We start from the raw sequence: 23,905 nt of genomic DNA on the forward strand, positions 1-23,905 counted from the left end.
ATAGCCTAGGACGTGGGTCACCTGCACAGGCTCTGAACCTGCTCTCTATCTCTCAAACAAGGTCACAGGTTTAAAGGAGAGTGGTAAGCCCACAATGCTCCCTAAGTTTCCATCCTAGATAAAAGGGTGTCCCAGATAACAGCTCCCAACAGCCGCTAGCACTCCTCAGACACCTCTTGTCTGTAGGGTTTCACTGCTGTCTTCCTGTCCTGGGCCTGCAGGCTCACCACCCCAGCTCACCATGCAACTTCTGGCCACTCCCATCATCCCGGGACACCAGCTGCATGGGCAGGTCAAGCTCGATGCTGGCCAGCAATGGCCTCGTCGACTCCCACTGGATGCTCAGAGAGCTGAAGTTACTGAACTGGCGGCCCTGCTGGTCATAGACAGCCAAGTCCAGGAGGGGGTTGCGGTGGCTGGAGACTGGAACCTGCAAGAAGCCAAGGTCAGGTGCTGTGACCATACCCAGATCACAATGGGCACAGTGTTCAGAGTAAGCATTGAGGACCCATAGCGGCACAGCCACTCCTGGTGTTCCAGGAACCCAGCAGACTGCCTTATGGGCTCATTAGGGTCCTGGTGAGCAACTTGGGGCAAGTCACTAAACAGTCCTCACTACTGCCCAGTGATCAAGGTGCCCACAGCCTTGGCCTCTTACTCTAGCTCATGATTCTCAACGAGGGCAAAGGGGCTTTGACGACATCTAAAAGCATTTTTATTATAAACTGCAGGGGGTGCAAACAGTATCTAGTGGGTAGAGGTCAAGGGTACTGCTTTATACCCTACAGTACACTGGTCAGCACCATGAGGAGAAAAAATCTGGTCCAACACATCAATAGTGCCAAGGTTGGGAGACTCTGCCACAGACCTCCCATCCCAGCCAGGCTGCTGTCCCTCCCCTCTGCCCTCACCTTTCCAAATCCTTGCCGCTTCCTCCCTGCCCCCATACACCTCTGCTCTCCAGGATGTGTCCCTTAGTAGTTTAACAGGAATGCCAATTCCAGCTCCAAAAAGCTCTTGCAAAGCTCCTTGCTCCTAAAATATCTCAGAGACATGGGAGCTGTCACCCACATATCAAGGGTGAGGAAGCAGAGTCCCCAAGAATAGAAGGAGCAAAGCAACTCAGTGGCTGAGTGGCACACCTACAGGATTCAGTTCCAAACCCTGAATTCTACCATCTACCCTCACCTCTCTGGCCCTTATGGTTAGGAGTGACCATGTCATTTACTTTGGCCAGTGACAAGTGACTTGAGACAATTCCAGAAGACAGAAGACTTAATAGCCAGAACATGATCTGCCATGGTCTCCTTGTCTCCACAATGCCACCTGGCCATATTCAACTTGGTGATGCTCACATCTAAGTCTTGGAAGGAAGATCACAATGACACACAGTAGGGTCCCCAGACTGCCCAGATGCACAGGTAGTGTGAGTAAGAGTATGCCTGTGCTGTATGAAGCCAGTGGGACTTGGGGCTGCTTGTCGTTGTAGCCTCGCCTCATCTTCCCTAACTATTATAGCCCTCAAACTCCCCACCACGCATGGCTGCTCCCCAAGTCTTAGGTCTTTTTCCCCAAACACTGAACCAAAGCATGTTGCAAATTGTAAATGCAAATCAGCACAATCACCTGAGAATGCAAAGGGTTTTATAAGTATCTGGACACAAATTGGGAGCCATGACTATGTGCAGAGACAAGGGGCATGTGCTGGGTGCCCCATTTCTCCCTCCAGATGCAAACCTGGGTAAAACACTACTATTCCTCCCTCCCTCCTGCTCTCCCAGGGAAGGACATTAATACTGTATGTCAAGCATGCTTGTATGTTTACTGGATCCTTCCCATGGCCATTTCAGGCACGATATAATCCCTAACTTACAGATGGGGAAGCTGAGGCTCAGAGACATCAGTAACTTGCCCAAGGTCACACAGGGTTAGGGGTGGAACTGCTGGTCTGATCTGAAAGCCCATGGGCCTCCTCGGACAGTGTGCAGCTTCTCTCTGGCTCGAGAGTGAGGCTCTGATGGCTACTCAGTCTCCTGGCGTGCAGCTGCAGTGACCAGAACTTGGATGACCTGAACGAAGTGCCAGCGTCAGGCCAGAGTGTGGTTCCATTGTCATTCCAACCAGTCAGCTCTGTTCTAGTGTCTGGCCTTGCCAATAATTTACTCTGCAAATGTGTCTTGGGTAGCCTTTGGCTTTAGAGAAGTGTAAAATTAAATTGATACTGCACCCAGGATATATGGCAGGGATACAGCTTTCTCAAGGTCCCCTAGTGACACCATAAATCACAGGGTCCCTGCCTAATCAGCTCTCAGCACCAGAACCCCAGCACTGATGACCACACGGCAATTCCATGTTCCAGGTCTACTGCTTCCTGATGATTGAGGTCTACAGCACATGCAAGCTAATGCAGAGCCATGCCCTGCTGCCTGGCCAGCATCCTTCAGTCAAGAGAGACAACCCTGGGCTGACCCAGAGGTCACACACTATGGACGGCCTGAACCTGCTCCCTGGACGAGGAGCCAGCATTTAAGGACAGGGAAGCTGCACATAATCTGATTGGTTTTTGTTTTGAAAATGAGGTTTGGCTAGCCTGGGGTTGAATGGGCTGGAGCTGAGCAAGCAGGCTGTCCTGTGCAGTCCTGCTCCCGAGGTTGGCACCATCCACTGTACCCTTTCCTCAGGAGTGTCTCCACTGGGATTCTTGAGGTGTCTACACAGCCAGAGTCATGGACAGAAGGCCACTGGGACACAAGCAGTGAGTTCTTTGCCATGCTCATGCGCCCGCCACATTTACTGAGCTCCTGCCATGAGCCAGGCTCCCCTAGAGGCTCACAGAGGAGAGAAGAAACATTGTACAGTGTGCTCAGTGGTGTTCAGTGCTGGCTGAGGGAAGGCACCTGGATATGGAATGTGGAGGGTGAAACTTCAGATAAGGTCTGAAGGCCGAGGAAGGCCCCACTGAGGAGGTAATGTGTGAATGAAGAACTAAAGGAGGCAAAAGAGGAAAGCATGGGGTGGGAGGGGAGAGAATTCGAACCAGAGGGCATGGAAAGTTCGAGACCCACACAGGATCATTGCTCACAGGTGACAGGGCTTCCAGCAAGGATGGAGTGGGCAGCAGAGAGAGACGTGGCCTTGCCTCAGTGAGTGGGATGCCACTGGCAGGGTTGAAGTGGAGAACAAGGAAAAAGCCTAACAGGTACCAGACTGAACCCCTTTCTCCAACAATGACTCTGGGAGGCCAGTCACCCCCAATCACTCGGAGGAGGCCAGCCATATCCGGGGTAGGGTTGGGCCCTAACTCTCGGCCTGTGGACGCGAGTGCTGTCCAGCTCCAAGCCTCACACAGTGGACCCAGCAGGCCAGGTTTTCCCAAAGAGTCCAGACTTATTGCAATTTTAGTCTTTTAGGGCATAATTTGCTAAATGCATAAAAGTTATTTAAAATGTAAAACTTTCAGGACATTCATTCTCAATAGTTCCCAAAGTCTGGGAAATAAAAATGTTTCTGTTTGGGAAAGATGGTCATCAGCTCCATGCCACAAACACCCAGGCCTGAGCTAGGGGTGACACTGGCTTCTCAGGGCTCTGAGCCTGCTCTCCTCACTTGTCAAGAGGGCACAAAGGTGGGACAATCCTCGCCCAGTCCCCGCTAGCTCTGAGGCGGAGCACAGAGTCCTCACTTTTAACGATGCCTCAGGACACCAACGTTATGGGATCAGCATCAGGGCTGGAGGAGCTCACACACCACGTGTCTCAGAGCTGGATGACTAGTAAAGCCCACCCACCGATGCCAGAGCAGTGGAAGGAAAAGTTGAACTAAATGTGTAGAGTCATGTGCTAGATGGTGGAATTGTTCCCAAATCCCAGACACTGGAGTCTGGTGCTTTCCCTGGAACTTCGACCAAATACAAAGCAGCTCTGTCCTCCATCCAGCAAGGAGCTAACTCCCAAATTTCGAAGGCTGCCAGGGTGGGAGAGGCTGCTGATATAAACTGCTTCAGAAAGGTTCCCATAGGTGCAAAGAGGACAGGCACTGAGTGTTCTCTGGAGAACTGCGGAGAGTGGAGAGGGTTCCCCGATGCCACAGAAGCAGAGGGCAGCTAGACCAAGACCGGGCTGGGAGAAGAGAAGCAGCTCCAGGGGCCACTGGGGAGGCACTGAGCTTGGAGCTGGGCAGATCTATGCTCTGCCTTTGGGACCTTGCCCATCTCTGAGCCTCGTGGACAAACCTGTGAAGGGGCTGCAAGGACCCTGGGGTCATAGACAATCCTGGTGACAGGCAATGAGGCACAGAGGTGAAAGTTCTTAGCACAGATGACTTGTGTGATTATCATGTGAGCACAGGGACACCGAGACCCTGGTCTGGCCTCAAGGCCTTTGTACTGCTGTTCTATCTGCCCAGGGTACCCTTATCTCAGCTCTTTTCAGCCAAGGGCCTGAGTGGGATGTGCTCTCTGCTCCCGGGCCTTTCCTGGCTCCATCTGAAGGGGCCTCCACCAGTAGCTGTCTTGCACCCTACTTTACTTCCTCCACAGCACTTCCCACCTTCTCACCCATCCTGTCACCTCTGTGGGGAAGGTGCCTCACCTGTCCTGATTGCCCTATATCCAAGACACGGAACTGTGCCTGGCACAGAGGAGGTGCTCAACAAAGAAATGTCAAGGAATGAGTGAAAAGAAGCCTAGTGCCCGCCTCTGAGGAGGGCTGGGGCCAGCTGCAGGTTCACACACCTGAACCTGCACAGCAGGACTTCCAAGCTCTCTGTCCAGTCATCTGGCCCCTGAGCGCCTCAGAGGTAGAGGGTTGGCTGGCTGCAACCTTTGGGTTTCACCTCACCTCCCTGCTGTTCTTCTCTCTGACCACGTTTGCAGCACAGTCCTTGAGAACACTGCAGCTGGGCCCTGTCCTTGGCAGCCCTTCCTCTGACCACACACACTGCCCGCCGACAACAAGCCCTGCCTTATCATCCTCAAGTCACAGAAAAAAAAGATTTTTACAAACGGCCAAGCGCTGTGCAGAGAGAAGCAGCTGTTCCAGGTGCCAGAGGCTCCACCTTCGCCGGTGCTGCCACTAGCAGCTGGGCCTGCTGAGTCTTATCACCTCTCTAGGTCTTGGGAACCCCCAAAGGTAACATTCAGGCAAAAGTGCCCACCATGCAGGGCCAGCTGAGTGTAGAGATGTGTGTGCTGTGCACTGAACCGCTACAATCCCCAAGCAGTGCCCACTCACCACCTGCTTGTTCTGCTGCAGCAGCGGACAGGACAAGCCCAGCTGGGGGCTGGCGTAGACAGGCGTCAGGGTGACCCTGGAGGGTGTGGCGCACACAAACTTCACCACAGCAGGCTCCAGCGCAGGGAAGGGGTTGGTGATGCTGGGCTTGTTCCCCACTGAGAGGGCAATGACCTGGCAGAGCACAAGGAGCAGTCAGACATCCCCAAGTTTGAGGCTCGGCTCCACTGTGCGCCTCACCTTGCCACCCAGCTCCATGGGACTCAGTGTGCTTTTCTGCAGAATGGGAATGATAATGACATCTACATCATGGGGGACGGGGAGGGGTGGGTACAAAAGTCCAGTGACATAGGCATGGGAGATTGGAGCCACTAGTGCCCTCTACAGACATCAGCCAGAACCACTGCCCAGGAAAGAGGTGGATTGGTGGCACCACGTGGCTTCCCAGCATCCTATGAAAACCCCAGGTTGCATGAACAAATTCCCAAGTCTGGGTTGTTAAATGAAGAGTCCATCCTGACTTGAAAACATTCATCACAACGAGGTACAGGTGTGAGAGAACGTGTGCTAACGGACTGAGACCTGTGGGGGACCAGAAAAGAGAGTGGTCCTGACTCCCTAATGACACATACACTCTGTAGGAAGGCATGGTTTGGTCCAGAGCCTCTCACCCTTCCTGACCTTTGGGCAGGACAAAGGGCAGTTTCCACGCTGACCCCCAGGGTTTCTGCCTACAGCCTGGCCTGACACCCCAAGAAAGTAATACACAGACCAGTACAGTGGGCAAGCTGCCCTCGATCCACGTGATTCCAACCCTCAGGGGTTCCAGTGACAGACACATTTTGTTCAGTCTACCCAGTCTCCTAATTTCTTGGTTTTCAACATTAAAAAGAAAATGAAAATTGCCTGGCCAGTGTGGATCAGTGGTTGAGCTTCAATGCATGAACCAGGAGGTCATGGTTCAATTCCAGGTCAGGGTGCATGACTGGGTTATGGCTCAATCCCCAGTGGGAGGCGTGCAGGAGGCAGCCGATCAATGATTCTCTCTCATCATTGATGTTTCTATCTCTCCCTCTCTCTTCTCTCTGAAATCAATAAAGACATATTAAAATAAATAATAATAATAAATAAAAATTAAGAGATTTCACAGAAAAAAAGTATTGGGATTCCCAGATTATCGTGAAATACCAAAAAGATCTGACAAATGTGGCCCTGCGACTTCACTCTTTACAAGACCTGCCTGCCCCTGGAGGCATCTGACTGTGCCCCTGATCTTAGCTCAGCCCTGATTTGGTAGTGGGGAGCGTTGAAGCCTGGAGAGAGAAGAGGTCACCAGGTTGTTGAAATGGAGCCAGGACTGACTAGCTCTATCAAAGCCAGCGTGTATAGGAAGGGGGTCCCAACCGCATACCCTGCTAGATCTGCTTGCATTCACTACATCATTCTACCTCACTGATCCTCATCTGTCTGTGAGATGGGTATAGCAGCAGCAGCTATCTCTCAGGTATAGCAACAGAGCCTTCTGCTCTGTATGTGAGATGGATATAGCAGCAGAGCTGGGTATAGAACTGACTGAACAGTTTGATCACAGCCATTTTGATTAAATAAAATGATGCTGTGAATACAGCAGGGTCCTCCCTCTGGGCAAGGTGATCTGGGGGCGGCTGTCCTCTCACCTGTTCGCCCAAGGCCTGGCAAGTCACGAGGATCCAATGTTGCTGGTAATTACGGGAGGCAGGGGGCCCAAGGAGAGCCAGACTGATGCTGTGAGTGTCCTCGGAGGTGACATTTCGGAAGAACTTGGACGGCTCCAGGACCCAGGGCCTGGGACCTCCTTCGAACAGCATCTCCTGTGAGGAGCCGAGGGTCACCAAGGCAACAGAGGAGGGGTTCACAGCCTGTGGGAGCAAAAAGAAGAGTCAGTGCCTTCCTCTGAGAGGCACGTGTAGAGGCCTGCCCTGCCCTGTGGAGGCCACACAGCCCCGCTCCTGGTGCTCATCGGCAGCACTGCCCATGCTGTTGGTGCAAACGTGCTCTGAGGGGAATTCTGTCCTCCTCTCTGATACTGCTGGGGTGAAGGGAGCATAAATTGATCTGCTTCTTTTGTAAAACAATCCGGTAAAGGCCTTGAAAATACTCACTGTCCTTGACACAGGAACTTCCCGTCTGGAATCTAACCTAAGGACAGTCTAGGAAGGAGGGAAATGAGCTCATGCAGCGAGGCTCACACATAGCCATTTCCTACTGCAGATGCCCAGTGCGGGGCTGTGTGAGTGCTTGGTGCATCCACACAGTGTACAATCCCGGCCGGGCTGCAGGAGTGCCTCGTGCATCGCGATGGGGCCTGTGTGGGTCCCTAAGGCAGAGCTGGGTATGGAACTGACTGAACAGTTTGATCACAGCCATCTTGTTTTAAAAAGCATGAAACAATTCTAAAAAGAAACACACCAGACGACCAGGGGAAACACAGACTGGTGTCATTGAGGGCATAATTCAGAGTGGTTTGTTTCCTCACTTCTTTCTCCACTGCATTTCTTGCACTTCCTTCAACGTGTCCATGAGCTTTGGGGAACAAGCCTTTCTGCCGTTTTGCTCCCAGCACCTAGAACAGTGCCTGGCACAGAGTAGGTGTTCAATTATTTGTTAAGTGAAAGAGTGAATATTAAGTCTTCAAAGTACCCAATCTACAAAGAATAAATTAAAGTAATTTTTTCAAAAAGCTCTCATCTGCTCTCCTGGCCTAGGGTGACCGTGTGCTGCGGGCCCCAGGGGTTCCTGCAGGGATAGTGGCAATGCTGAGAAAGGATGGAAAGCTGGTGGAAAGGATGTCATTCCCATCTCACAGTGGGTTTGCTCCACATGAGGACACTTCCCTCTACAGACATAGCTGGGGTGTGAGGAAGCAGGGAGTCCTGAGGGCCCTGCAGCCCTGCTCTTCTGCCCCCTGCCTGGGCTGCTGAGCTCCTGCTCCAGGGGATCCACAGGGTTAGCACCCAGTCCTGACTTGTGAGCCTGCTTCCCTGCTAGTCACTACAGTCTGCCCTCCGAGAGCTGCCAGGTATTCCTTCCTAAAACACAGACCATGCCCTGTCTGCATTAAATGGTTCCATAGTGCCGGCCGCCCTGGGAAGAAAGGCTGAGCTAGCATTTTACCCTAGGATTCAGGCTCTCCCAGCCTGGCCTCGCCTATCTCTCTCGAGTCCCACCTTCAGACTAGTCTGTCCCCAGGCTATCCTGCGCCCCCTGCCCACTCCTTCCTCTAAAAAGCTCCTGCTTTCTCCCTCACCAGGTGACCCTCAACCTGCCAGGTAGGTGGCTCATTCTTTGGTTCCTGCTTCGAGTGTTGCTCAATCATATTGGGAGGAAAGGATTTGTTTGGGTATCTATCTCCTGATCAGGCTGTGGGCTCATTAAGAGTAGGGAAATATGTGTCTGTTTCCTTCTGTATTCACAGCATGATCTCAACCACATGAGAAATAAAATATCATATAGGAAAAATTAAAATATTAACACTTGGAGTGGGGGAAACGAGTTAAGTCGGCTCGCGTGAATTGCATGTACTCCGCGGGAGCCATCTTTAACTCGGTTCATATAGATTTGTGGTGGAGTGCGGGAAACGTGTAAACTCGGGCCGATTGTAACTGCGTATTACCAAATATTTGTTTGTAATCCACCCTTTTGGTGGATGGAACAAAACCAAAAGACAGAGCCATCTTATATTTTGGCGGGAAATTCACCCCACACCGGAGTGTTAAAAAAAACAAGAACGTACAACCACACTGTGATATTTTTCAGCCATCTGATTGACACAAGTCCAAAAGTTTGACGCTCTAGCAAGCACACTGCTGGTGGGTAGATAACAGTGTACTCTTTTCCAAAATTAGTTCATTTTGGCCCAACACACGTGCCTCCCACTGCAGTGTGCCAGCCTCTGCCCTGCCCCCTGTCTGCGGTGTCTGCCGACCATGCAGAGCCTGACTTCTCTCAGCTCCGTCCATGCTCTCACCCCTGGCCTATGTCCAGATCTGCCAACAGCCTGCAGTCCTTGCAGGTACAGGCTAATAACCATTCAGCTGTCCCCCACAGTCCTGGACCCAGAGCAGTGCCCCAACCAGATGCCACCTAAGATAGAAACGAACTCCCACCTGAGTGGCAGCTTTATATGCACACACCCTCAAGGATGGGGTAGGGCTAGTGGCTAAGGCGATGATCTGCTGAGGCCTATAGGTGCAGGCTCGCCTAGTTGGCTTTTCACAGTATACACTTAGCAAAAAAAGGGTATTACTTTTCAATGAGAATTCTCTCCTTTTGAATTACTTTTTGCAATATGAACACTTTTCTGGGTTTATCAGCCAACAACTCCCCATGCATCCCCTCCCTGCACACGTGCACAGGTCTGCTCAAACGTCACCTCCTCAGAGAGGCCTTCCCTAACCCCATCCAAAGCAGGACCTCCCAACACTTGTTACTTCCTTCCCTTATCACTACCTACCATCACTTTCTATGTTTATTGTCCATCTGCTTCTCTGTCCCCACAACGGGAACAGCACTGCCACTTGCTCAGTCTCTCATGCTGTAAAATGAGCATGAGAAGAGCTCCTGCCTTGCAGGGTTATTGCAGCTTCAAGGGAGTGGGAATGAACACATCCAACACAAGCTCAGTTAACAGTCTTTGCTATTATCACTGTCATTAGTATGAACTGTCATCCCATTTTACAGATGGAAAACATGAATCCCGGCAAAGAAATTTACCCAAGTTTACCCAGCTATTCTGGCTTCAGATGGTGCCCATGTCTCAATGCCACAGTCCGCAAAACTCTGCTGTGGGTAAAGCAGGCCACTGCAGATGTCACCAAAGAAAGTTTTCATGACCAACCCAAAGGGAAAGGTTGTGCAAAGGAACCAGATGCCCTGTAACCAACAGCCAGAGAACTAGGAATTATCACTTTCGCACAGAATTCCATTCTCATTCGGCATAAAAGTGTCACAGAAATCTATGCCAGGGAGATAGGTCAATAACCAACACCACTAATGAGGGACACTCAGAAATCATACAGGCTCCTTAGTACGCATCAAAGTGCAGATATTAAAACAGGCAAAGCCAGGGACTCGAGTGCCCATGTAGCTAGAGCGAGGTCTCCACCCTGGGCCTCCTTTTCTTGTTTTGCAAAACAAGGAGATGGGTCTGGCCATCAAGAGGTCCTTAGTGCTTGCAGTATATGTTTCTAGGAGATAGAATAGATGCACTTTTTTGTAGGGAAATCACAGCTGGTGTAGGATCAAGAGGCAGAAGGCCAGGGATAGTGCAGAGGGAGATTCAGGCCCCAGGCACCTGGCTGGCCCAGGGTGATGCATTCAATCTATGCTGACTGACAGAAGGAAGAAGCAGGTGGGCTCTCCAGACCCAGCACTTGGGGGCTTCACAAGAGTGATGTGCAGGTGGGACAGACCCTCCATGTACAATATCATGTCATTTGCAAAAAATGACAGTTTTACTTCTTCTTTTCCAATTTGGATGCCTTTTATTTCTTCTTCTTGTCTTGGCTAACATGCTACTTAGCCTCCATGTTTTTGAATGTTTTTGGGTGTTTTTACTGTAGTTGATTTCTAATTTCATTCCACTGTGATCTGAGAAGATGCCTGATATGATTTCAATCTTCTTGAACTTGTAGAGACTTGTTTTATGTCCTAACATGTGGTCTATCTTTGTGAATGATCCATATGCACTTGAGAAGAATGTATATTCTGCAGCTTTTGAGTGAAGTGTTCCATAAATGTCTATTAAATCCATCTGATGCAGTGTATCCATTAGAGTCACTGTTTCCTTGTTAAGTTTTTGTCTGGAAGATCTATCCAGTGAAGTCAGAAGGGTGTTAAAGTCCCCTACTATGACTGTATTGTTGTCGATCTCTCCATTAACATCCTCTAAAATTTTTTTTTATATATTTAGGTGTTCCTGTATTGGGTGCATATATGTTTAACAAGGTTATATCCTCTTGTTGGATCATTCCCTTTAGTATTATGTAGTGACCTTTGTTGTCTCTTATGATGATGGCCTTCATTTTAAAGTCTATTTTGTTGGATATGAATATTGCTACTCCAGCTTTTTTTTTTTTTCCATTTGCATGGAAAAATTTTCCCATCCCTTCATTCTCATCCTGTGTGTGTCTTTTATTCTGAGGTGGGTCTCTTATACACAGCATATGGTTGGGTCATGTTTTTGTATCCATTTAGCTACCCTACACCTTTTGATTGGAGCATTTAATCCATTTTCATTTAGGCTTATTATTGACAGGTACTTATTTATTGCCATTTTAATTCTGTATGGCTAGGGTTCTCTGCTTCTTCTTCTCATTATAGCAGTCCCTTTGCATTTCTTGTAATGCTGGCTTGGTGGTGATGCACTCCTTTAGCCTTTTTTTTTTTGTCTGGGAAGCTCTTTGTTTGACCATCTATTTTGAATGATAGCCTTGCTGGATATAATAGTCTAGGTCTCAGATCTTGCTTACCATTACCTTGAGTACTTCATGCCATTCCCTTCTGGCCTATAGAGTTTCTGTTGAGAAATCAGGTGTCAGCCTTATGGGAGCTCCTTTGAGGTAACAGTTTTCTTTTCTCTTCTGCCTTTAAGATTCTTTCTTTGTCTTTAATTTTTGGCATTTTAATTTTGATGTGTTGGGCATGGGCCTGTTTGGGTTCTTCTTGCTTGGGGTTCTCTGTGCCTCCTAAAGTTGTGCTTTTTTTCCTTAACCAGGTTATGGAAGTTTTCTGCCATTATTTCTTCAAACATGTTCTCTATTCCTTTCTTTCTGCTTCTTCTGGCACACCTGCTACTCTAATATTGTTACATTTCATGTTGTCCCACAGCTCCCTTAAGCTGTGCTACTGTTTTTGTTTTTTCTTTTTGGTTTTCTGATTGAGTGATATTTTCAAATCTGTCTTCTAATTCACTGATTCGATCCTCAGCTTCCCCTAATCTGCTGTGTATTCCTTCCAATGCATTCTTTATTTGTGTTATATCATTCTTTATCTCACACTGTTGTTTTTTCGTAGTTATATTTTTTTATGCTGTTGAACATCTTTACCATCATTACTCTGAACTCTGTTTCAGATAAAATTCTTACTCTGCTTCATTTATCTCTTCTTCTAGAGAATTCTCTTGTTCTTTTATTTGGGGGTTGCTTTTTTGTGTCCTCATTTTGGCTGTCTCTTTGGGTTTATGACTCTGTATTAGGTACATCCTCTACACCTCTCTCTCAAATCTCTAGTGTTAAAGGCTGTTTCTGACTACTTAGGTCAGGCAAAGACTCAAAGCCTCCAGAGATCACCTTTGCCTACAGACTGATAGGATTGGGACTTGAATTGCGCCCCCCCCCCCCCAGGCAATTGTCCTCAGGTGTAGTGAGTTTTTTTCAACAGGGTGGGGCAGTAGCTTCCGCCTGAAGGCTAATTGTTATTTTTAATCTCTTAAGTAGCTCAGGGCAAGGTGTTTTCCAATAGGGTGTGTCATCTGTCTTCCCCCCACGCAAGACAAATGTCTATGTGGAAAAGATGTCCTCTGCTGGGTGAGTGAATGACTCAGCCCAGGAAACATGGGGTATCTGCCTTCTTAGCTCTATCCCTTGAGTCCCCAGTCCTGGCTTCTGCTCTCACATCTCCAATCCACTTCACCCTCCCTCTGCTGGAGCACAAGGTGGGTGGCTCCACAGGGAATTTTGTGTGTTGGCCCTTTAAGAGGGTGCCTGAATTTTCAGCTGTCACTCCCTGGCAGACAGCACCCTGCTGCTTTTCACAGCCAGATGTTATGTGGGTACCCTTCTCAGTTTTAGTGCTCTCTGCTGGAGGGCCCAGCTTGTGGATTAGATCCCAGAATTCTCAGTGGCAACCCCCCACAGCTGAGATATCTCTCCGGGACTTCAGTTGCTGTCTGTGGGCACCCAGCCAGCCCTTTTGTGCCTCCACCCCTCCTACCAGTCTCTATGGGGTCTCCACTTTCGGTCCTCGGATATCAGGGTTCTCTCCTGCAAGTTTTCCATTGATTTATCAGGAAGTTTTTCTGTGTTTTAGTTGTAATTCCAGTTTGTTCCTGGGAGCATGTCCGTGCAGCATCCACTTACTCTGGCACCATTTTTAATCTCTCAGGACAGACCCTCTACATTCCTGCAGCAGACAAGGGCTAAGGAGTGACTGGGATGTTAACTGCAGAGGGAGTCAGGTCACTGGCAAGCAGTGCAAACAAGATCTGAAATGGATCTTTCTTCTGCGGATCAGGTGGAGAGAGTCCTTACACTGTGCTTCCAGGGCACACACATTCCCCTACCCCACCAGTAGTGCTGGTCATGTGTGAACCTGACTGTCATTCCCAGACCTTCACCAACTGCCCACTGCAAGATGAGAACATCCAGCTCCTAAATGGATTTCAAAAACCTCCTGTTCTGACCCACCACAGTCTCTAATCTCACTCCAAGATATACTACACTACTTCTGGTGCCCCCACCAGCCACACTTCCTGCCTCCCTGTCCTCCTTCTATTTCTGTGTTCATCAGTGACCTGTCCTCCTGGGGACTCTTCATTATCTCTACTATGTTCACTGCAATGATCTGAGTGTCTGTCTTCCCCATACACTGGCAGCCTCCCCGGCACAGACTGTGAGATTTCTCCCTAGAGCTCTGTCTCCCCAGCCTGGGCCTGTACCTGCCAAGTGCCCAGCAACTGTCTGCAAAGTAAAATGATGGATGGACCAGCAAACACAGGCTGTAGCAATGACTGCTGCCTTCCCAGTTTCCATACTCCTCTCTTCCTTAGAGAAAGAACCCCATTTTATTAGGGTAGTAAATATCCCAGCTAAAATATGTCCCTAGGTGTGACCAACAGATTAAGTCTTGGCCAGTGAGACATGGGTGGAAACTGCTGCTTTAAACTTCTGACAAGGCTCCTACAGGAAATGAACTCAGCTGAGAGGGAGCTCTTCCCCTTCTGGCTACGTGGAATGCAGACAGGATGGCTGGAGCTTCAGTAGCCAACTTTAGACCATGAGGCAACCTTGAAGATGAAAGCCACATACTAGGATGATGATGTAGAGACAGAAACCTGGGTCCCTGATGACTCTGGAGCTGCCACACTAGCTCTGTGTGAACAAGAAATAAATTCTCTATTGGTTAGGCCACTGTTATTTGGGTTTTGTTACCTGATCTTAACTGATATGAAGGCATAAGATAGATAAAAGGAGAAGAGACCCATATTCTTCTTCTATTATTTGTCTAGTCAGGAAGCCGCCTTGATTGGGGACATGCCTACCTTATCTCTACCTTTAATCCCATGTTGGGACAGTGAGTTCAGTTGTGGGCCTCTGATGTTCTAGCTCAATACCCCAGTAATCAGACCATCCAGTCATCTGGAGAAGCACTCATGAGGGCTATATAGAACCTCACAGGAGGGTCCTGGCAGAACATCCCGCCTAGTGGCAGGCTGTGGCCAGCTATAGAGGACTGTGGGGGGCTGTGGAGGGCTATGAGCAGCTATGGTGGGCTGTGGGCAGCTGTAGAGAGCTATGATGGGCTGTGGGGGGCTATGGGCAGCTATGGTGGGCTGTGGGGAGCTGTGGGTGGCTGTGGCGGGCTGTGGGGAGCTGTGGGCGGCTATGGCAGGCTATGGCAGGCTATGGGGAGCTGTGGGCAGCTATGGCAGGCTATGGGGAACTGTGGGAAGCTATGGCAGGCTATGGGGAGCTGTGAGCGGCTATGGCAGGCTATGGGGAGCTGTGAGCGGCTATGGCAGGCTGTGGCAGGACTTCCTCGAGAATGACCAGGGAGGGAAGTTTGACCTCCTAATTTTAAACTGCCAGCCTCCCTTGCCCCATGCTTTTTATAATCTCACACTTTTCTCCTAGTAAAACATCTGTAAGAATCTGCTATTTTAGGTCTGGGGGGTCAGGAGATCTTGAGTTCAGTCCTGCATGGTTAACCCTGAACACATTTTCCCTACTTGTTCATTTTAAATAAAACAACCCTTCTCAAATAATTAAAACAGAACCACTCCTCTTCTGGATATGAATGAAGGTGAAGGAAACAAAACACTAACTTGAAAGATTTCTGCACCCCCATGTTCACTGCAGCATTATTTACAATAGCTAAGACATAAAAACAACCTAAGTATCCACTGATGAATGAGTGGATAAAGAAAATATGCTACATATATACAATGGAATATTATTTAGCCATAAACAAAATCCTGCCATTTGCAACAACATGCACAGACTGTGAGGGCATTATTCTGTGACATAAGTCAGACAGAAAAGACATATAGTATATGATATCACTTATATTTGGAATAAAAAACAAATGAACAACTCATAGATACAGAACACACATTGATGACTGCAAGGTTGAGAAAGGATTTGGAGGAGAAATGCATAAAGGAAATCTAAACATACAAACTTCCAGTATAAAATAAATTAGTTCTAGGGATATAATGTACAGCATGGTGATGATAGTTAACAATACTGTTTGCATATTTTATTTTTTAATCCTCACTTGAGGGTATTTTTTTCTTCATTGATTTTTAGAAAGAGGAGAACGGAGGGGAAGAGAGAGAGAGACACACATCACATCAATTGGTTGCCTCCCGTACATGCCTGGCCAGGGCTGGGGATCAAATCCATAACCAAGGTACATGCCCTTGACCAGGAATCGAACCCACAACCCTTAGTTCCATGGGCTGACATTCTAACCACTGAGCAAAACCAGCCAGGGCTGTATTACATGCTTTTTAAGCTGCTAATAAAGTAGAGCTTAAAAGTTCTCATCACAAGAAAAAAATATTTAACTATGGGTGGTGATGGATGGCAACTAGACTTACTTGGGTGACCATTTCCTGATATATACAAACATTGAATCATTATGTTGTACATAATGCAATGTTATAGGTCAATTATATATACACTGTTATATGTCAATTATACCTCAATTTTTAAAAAAGCTGTCTGTGTTATATCAGGCACTATTTCCAGGGCCAGGGGCTCTGAGATGAAAGATTCCGATGTTACTGAGCTTGCTTTAATGAGTAAGAGTCAGAAACCCAGGTGACCAGAGCTGTCCCAGAGGTTGATGGTGAGTGTCAGGGAATGCAAGCACTGGCTGGGCCTTCAGCCATCCCCTGAAAAAGGAACTTACCTTCTCTGGGCCTCCTGTGTGAGAAGCACAGTTCAAAGTAAGAAATAGATACATGCACCATCCTGCTTCATAGTAGCTATTGTGTGAAGCCTTCTTTTTTATTCGTATTTTAATTATTAACCCTCATTGGGCACTCACTACCTCCCAGGCACTGTTTTAAGCCGATTTTGCACATAACTCAGCTAATTCTCACCACAACCCTATGAAGTGGGTACTATATTAGCCCGTTTTTACAGGCAGGGAAACTGAGGACCAGAGAAATTAACCCTTTGTATGCCATAAGTGTTTATAGACGCAAGCGAGATAAAAGCATTTTTGGATGCATGGCAGTTAACTGGTTAAATTAGCCAAAGCCCGTGGTCGGCAAACTGTGGCTCGCGAGCCACATGCGGCTCTTTGGCTCCTTGAGTGTGGCTCTTCCACAAAATACCACATGCGGGCGCGCACGTACAGTGTGATTGAAACTTCGTGGCCCATGAGCAGAAGTCGGTATTTTGTGGAAGAGCTGGTATTTTGTGAAAGAGCCACACTCAAGGGCCCAAAGAGCCGCATGTGGCTCTCGAGTCGCGGTTTGCCGAGCCGCAGTTTGCCGACCACTGGCCAAAGCCACAGAACTGGTGTCGGACCTGGATCCAAACTCAGGGTTGGTGTCAACCCTGAGGCAGTGTGCTGTGACCTCAATTGCTGTAACTGCCACAGATGGACAAAGGGGGACTCAGATGCTTGATGGTTACCTGACAGGCAGGGGGAAAATCCAAACCTGTCCCAGATTCCTGAGGCCTCAGAATTTGCACTCACAAGCCAGCACCGCTGTCCCCATTCGAGGGTTCTGTGGAGACCCTGCAGGGTAACTCTGGAGATCACTAGAATCACCCCCTCTGTCTTAATCCCTGGAGGCCCAGAGAGGGTAACATTTCATCTGCATGGGTATCAGGAATCACTAAGCGCTGCTCTTCTACATACTTCCTCATTTCAGCCTGAAACTCAAAGAAAGAGATCGCTGCTCTAAAAGCTATTCGGAATCATCAGGGCTTTAACACAAATTCACCAGAACAAATGAATAATTCCCATCATGGAAGCAGGTGGAGTGCAGGGGCCCCAGGCTCACCTTGAGGGGCAGGTAGGCAGCAATGGTGATGCGGGCACTCAGGTGGATGTGGCCATGTTTGTAGCTCACCAGAAGCACAGTGTGCCCCTGGGCCTCGGCTCTTACGCTGACACCGCTGCAGTGCTCAGACCCCGGCTGCAGCCGCCCTGCAAGAAGAGAGCCAGGTAGTCACTCTGAATTTGCCTTTGTTGAAAGACCACACGGGCAGACAGTCCTTTCATCCTGGGCTAGACACACAACCTAATTTTCTAACATAAAATTATAATTCCCATACCAAACAGTACAATCGTCAGAAACATACAGTTCACAATGACCGCCCCCCACACCCCCCATAAACTGAGCACACCCTGTAGCCAGGACTGGGATCAAGAAACGTGACCTGTACCCTGGAATCTCCCACAGACCCTTCGGGTCACTAGCTCCTCCCCAAAGGAGAACCACTGTACTTCTGCTGGCTTCTCTATGTTATATAAAGGGATCCACTGAGCTTACACTCCATTGTGTCTGCCCTCTTCTACTAAGTGTGGATGGTGAGATCCTTCCTTATGTTATGCATGTTGTAGATCTTTTATCCATATTTGTATACATTTTGTTGTGTGAAGAGTAGATTTCTCCATGCTACTGCAAAGTCCTGGGCTGTTCCTGGGCAGCACAACGGCACACAGCGCTGCTGAGAACATTTCTTTCGGTGCATGTTTCTTCGGGTGGACATACTTCGGTCTTTCTGTTGAGTGTGTCCCTAAGAATGCCATATGTGCACCCCTTATCCCTATTGCCTAGGATCATGCGTATGTTCAGCTTTCAACATTCCTGCCTAATACCTTTCCCCAAATGGTTGTAACAAGTTATACTATTTCTAAAGGCCATGCTACATCCCTGCCAATACTTGGTATTTTCCACCCTTTTTAAAAAAGGTCATTCTAGTGGGAGTATAGCAGAGTTCTATTGTTTTCTTTCCAAACTTTTAGAAAAAATTATATTGTGAAACCCCATATTGCCACCCCCTAGATTCTACAATTACCATTTTGCTTTATTCCTCTTATTGCATTATCTATCCATCCCCTACCCATTGACCAATTGATCTTTTTTTAAATATATATATATTTTTATTGATTTCCGAGAGGAAGGGAGAGAGATAGAGAGATAGAAACATCAATGAGAGAGAATCACTGACTGGCTGCCTCCTGCACGCCCCCTACTGGGGGGGGGGGCGGTCAAGCCCGCAACCCGGGCATGTGCCCTTGGCTGGAATTGAACCTGGGACCCTTCAGTCCGCAGGCCGATGCTCTATCCACTGAGCCAACCGGCCAGGGCTGATCTTATTTTTTATGCATTTAAAAGTAAGTTGCAGGTGTCAGAATACTTCATTCTAAATACTTTATCAAACAGGTAATTATCTACAGTTTAATATTTCTTTATGGTTCTGTTTTTCTAAAAATCAAATTTACACACAGTGAAATGCACAGACCAGACCATGAATTCTGGCTATCCGGAAGCCCCAATCCCCCACGTGCAGAACCATCCCCACCGCCCCAGGTCCCTCATGTGGTTTCCAAGGCAATCCCCAGCCACTCCTCCCCTACAGGCCATCACTATACCATTCTGATTTTTTCCACCATAGTTTAGTTTTTTTTTAATACTAGTTTTACTGAAATATAAATCACATACTGCAGAATCACCCATTTAAAATGCACATGCAATTCAGTGGTTTTTAACATATTCATGGGGTTGTGCAACTATCGCCACTAATTTTAGAGCATTTCACCCCGAGCAAGAAACTCCATACCCATGAGCAGTCACCCTCCTCCCCTAGACCCCATCCTTGGCAACCACTGCTCTACACTCAGTCTCCACATGGACCGGTTTGCCTCACACTACACATCCACAAACTGCACTCTTCATGTCTGGCTCATCTCATGCAGTGTATTTTTTAAACTTGGCCATGCTGCTGCGTGATCAATGGCTTGCTTCCTTTGCATTGCTGAGAAGTTCTCCACTGCCAGGATGTTCCGCAGTCTGCTTATCCATTCACCAGTTGATCAGCATTTGGGTTCTTTCCAGTTTGGGGCAATTAGTCAAAGAGCTGCTGTGGACATCTGAGAACAATCTCCTCCACCCTTAGGACACATTTCAATGCATGCTGTTTCGCCAATGGCCACTGCTGTGCCCACCAAGAAGGGCAGGCCAGAGTCCACAGGCAGAGCCCAGGAGCTCCTGAAAACTGAAACTGCCAAATGGGCCATCTGTGTCCACATTACACAAAAACAACAGGGACATGATGGGTCTGAGTATGGACCCTGCTGTCTTCCAGTCAGGTACAAGGAGTCTGCACAAACGTTTATCTGGACATGACTCTGAATTATAAGTAGGGAGGCGGGCCCTTTGTAGGAAGATGCTGAAGATGGAGCCCCAAGGGGCTTACTCTGGTGCCAAGGACCTGCCCTGGAAAGTGGAGGCCCACCTGCCCCAACCTGGCAGGAGCCGGAGTGTGCCACATCCTTTCTTGTCTCTAGCTTACAACACTCTTCCTGCTCCTTGGAATATTCTTCCCATTTCCTCCCAGTCCCTTCCTTCAGGTCTCAGCCTTCCTGCACCCCTCCAAACTGGCGGAGGCACTTTCTTCAGCACATCTCTTCTGGGGAACGTGTTTGGGCATTTTGGTGGGTTCATGGCCAGGAGTGAGACAGAGCCCCCAGGACCCTTGCTCCCACACTGGCACACTGTCCCAGCACCACTCCTGCCCATTGCACCATCTGTCTTACTAGACTGTAAAGGCCATGAAGGTGAGACCACAGCTCTCATGGTAACCAGGGGACCCCAGGGCATAGCACTTGGGAGGTGCTCAGTGAACAAGGGGCTAGAAATCAGCTGAGTCTGAGAACAGAGAAAGGGCTTGGGTGGGGACAAGAGCTGTGGGGTTGCCACCCCCAGAGGTCAACCTGGTCAAGCCCAATCCTGGGGGCTCCGTGAAGAAGTTCACAGTAACACCCACAACCCCAAGGGGCTCTTAAGGGGGCTTCCATGACGAGGACAAGGCAGAAATGGGATCCCAGTGGCAAGTCCAGCAGGAAGAGGGTGAGGCCCCAAATTACTCAAATGCTGCTGGTAGGGGTGTTGCCTGGGATCCTGGTCGAGCCCTTTCCAAGAACCAGGGCTTGAGTTCCATCAGGTGTGTCTTAACTTGGTCAAGACCAAGGACCTGCACTTAGGGGGGGAGACGGAGAAAGAGAAGGACCCTCTCAGCCTAACTGGGATCCTATCGGTCCTCATGTTTCTCTTCCATGAGCCTCCTGTGCCCTAGGGCAGGTGTCACTCAATCTACTGACCCCATCTGGTCCTGAGTCCCACGGATTTCCATGATGCCATCGCCTTTCTACCCTGACTAGGCTTCTCATGTTACCTGGGCCCTACCACAAGCCTCCAGAAAGCCACATGTACTCTACATTGGGGGACACTTAAGGAGCTTTCTAAGGGAAATTTTGCTGCCACAGGACTTGTCTCCGGGCTGTCTTCAGGATCAAACCCCGGCTCTGGGCTGAGGGACATTCATTGTAACCCTCACAGCAGGCAAGGGGCCGGTATCCCCACTTTATACATGAAGAATCCAAGGCTCAGAGAGGTTGGGCAACTCAGCCAATATTGAAGAAGGGGTGCTCAGACCCAGGAGTGTGGAATTCCAAGGCCTGTCCTTTATTCCTGGACTCCTGGATGCTTACCCAGCGCCTGGGCCGAGCCTGCGGATTCCCCTCCAGGACACCTGTGGGGGACTGGGAGGCAGGCTTCTTCCCTGCCGCCAGCAGGACTCTCCCACGCGCTAATGTTTTCCTCCACCCTAAATTGTTGCCTCACCAAGAACACTTAAGATCTCCCACAGCTGGTTTTCCTGGATGGTCAGAGAGGACCTGGCATAGCTTGTCCTTCCTCTGCGCAGCTCCGAGTTCACAGGGCTCCATGGGTAGCCACGCTGTGACGCTGGTGTGGAAAGCTGCTCAGCACCTCGGGCCACTCTACAAACACCTCTTCCCAGCCCCATCAGGATCAAGCCGCACTGCTCTGCTCACAGACCGTCAGTGGCTCCCCACTGCCTGGATACTGAGGTCCAAGCCCTCCAGTGCCCTCCCACAATTCAGGATTCAACAAGTTCAGCCATTCCAGGTCCAATGCGTGTGCCCACGTCCCTGGACATGCCCACCTCAGGAGCCCCACGCACTGAATGCTGTTCCCTGTTTCCCTGTTACTTCCACCCCTGCTCAAACCTTAGTCCTTGCTTTTCTTCATCTGCACACTGAAGAGGAGCTCTCTGCTGCCCCTGAGCTGACTTCCCTGCAAAACCCACTTTTTGGAGGACTGAGGCTTCAGATCAGTATCCCAGACATACTCGGATCTGCATACCATCACACCCTGTGCCCTTTGTGACCTTGGATGGCTACACAGCTTCAGTCTCTTTATCTGACACATGGCCCAACACCAGTTCCTCCTCCTGTGATGGTTGTGAAGTCTAAGGAGGGCATACACAGAGGCTCACTTACCTGTACCTGGCAGGGCTGACACCCTATAAATTAACAAGCTTCCACTGCCACCAACACCACTGACACCAACACCCCCCCCCTCCCCCCGCAAACCCTGCGTGGGGCGCTGATGGCTCTGGAGGGCTAGACCACACATGTCTCAAAGGTGTTGTGATTCTGTCCCTAACCAAATCCCCTTATCAACAGTGTATTCTTTAAAAAAAAAACATTATTTATATATATATATATATATATATATATATATATATATATATATATTGATTTCAGAGAGGAAGGCAGAGAGAGCGAGAGAGAAATAGGAACATCAATGATGAGAGAGAATCATTGATCGAGCCCGAAATCAGGGCATATGTCCTGACCGGGAATCGAACTGTGACCTCCTGGTTCATAGGTTGATGCTCAACCACTGAGCCACGCCAGCTGGGCAACAGTGTATTCTGAGCATCTACTACAGTCCAGGTGCTGCAATAGGCACTGTGACATGCAATTCTATTTAGTATGCTATCGCATTAGAGATGTGGAAACAGGCTGAGAGAGCACAGTGACAACAATAGGTCACATGGCAGGTAAGATCCAAATCAGACCATTGCTGATGGAGCACAAGGAGACAAATGCCATTTCTCATGCTGTGACCCCTGCTGCCTCAAGCCCTCTACAATGGGGCCTTGACTTACGAGTTTAATTCGTTCCGAGCTCGTTAAGGAGCTCGTTAACTCAAATTACTCTGTCAACTCAATGCAAAAAAATCGGCAGAGAGACAGCTGGTATCTCAAAAAACTCGTTAGTCGGGACACTCGTAAGTCAAGGCCCCACTGTATTTAGGAGCCTAGAGCAGCCCATGTTGAACATAAGGCGTCAACCCACTACTATCTGGCACCTGCTCATCAGTGCTAATTTACCTGGAAGCAGCTGGAATACGCCCTGGTTCTCCACCTCGACCACCAAGTCTAAGTGGGAACAGTCGCTCAGGGTGACCACCTCGTTGGCCCCGCCAGGCATTAGGCCATTGATCCTTATGGGCAGATCCAGGGTCTGGCCCACTCGTGCCTCCACCTGGCATGGGGTGAACTCCATGCCTCTGGGCTCAATCACATACACCTGGAAGACAGGGAGTTGATTAGGTCATCAGGCTCCATGGGAGAGGAAAGACCTGCTGCTCGGATTTACTAACAGTACTGTGTGCTGGGTACCAACTATATATCAGTGAGAAGACCAAGCCTGAGGGGCATGCGGGTGTGTGCTGGGGACTGAGGTAATGTTCAGGGATAGAGCCGTCAGGGAAGACCTCTCTGAAAAGGTGATGTAGGAGCTTAGATCTGAGAGCCACAAAAGTCTGGAGGAAAGACATTCTGGGAAAAGAGATGGTCCGAGCAAAGATCCTGAGGCATGTACCACCTCAGCACATTGAAAAAATATAAAGAAGGCAGTGTACAGGGTGAGAGAGAGCCATCATCAAAAACAATGAATCTCTGCCCAGCAGGTGTGGCTCAGTGGGTTGAGTGTCGACCTATGAACCAGGCGGTCACAGTTCTATTCCCAGTCAGGGCATATGCCCAGGTGTGCACTCGATCCCCAGCGTGGGGCACACAGGAGGCAGCTGATCAATGATTCTCCCATCATTGATGTTTCTATCACTCTCTCTCTCCCTTCCTCTCTGAAATCAATAAAAATATATTTTAAAAAACAACAATCTTTGTATAAACAAAACTTACCAGACTCCAGGTTCAGTTAGGAGAATATTGCTAACTCACTGACTCCTCTCAGTCTCCTTGTTAAGAAGGTTCTAATACCAACCTCAATACTTGATGAAGAAACTGGCATGGGAGGTTAAAGAACCTATCTGGGCTGAAGCATGGTGGTGTCTG

At 48.9% G+C, this 23,905-nt stretch overlaps 1 protein-coding gene across 1 annotated transcript in view; it reads right to left on the bottom strand.

The window, feature by feature from the left end:
• Positions 1–23,905, bottom strand: part of NUP210 (nucleoporin 210) — a 103,160-nt gene that overhangs the window by 47,431 nt on the left and 31,824 nt on the right. The window contains 5 exon segments of the mRNA XM_023751378.1: positions 241–430; positions 5,232–5,405; positions 6,908–7,129; positions 17,512–17,657; positions 22,940–23,138. Coding sequence (XP_023607146.1) covers positions 241–430; positions 5,232–5,405; positions 6,908–7,129; positions 17,512–17,657; positions 22,940–23,138 — 931 coding nt within the window.

This window comes from Myotis lucifugus, unplaced genomic scaffold (assembly GCF_000147115.1).
Source record: "Myotis lucifugus unplaced genomic scaffold, Myoluc2.0 scaffold_21, whole genome shotgun sequence".
In the NCBI taxonomy this organism is placed as follows: Eukaryota; Metazoa; Chordata; class Mammalia; order Chiroptera; family Vespertilionidae; genus Myotis; species Myotis lucifugus.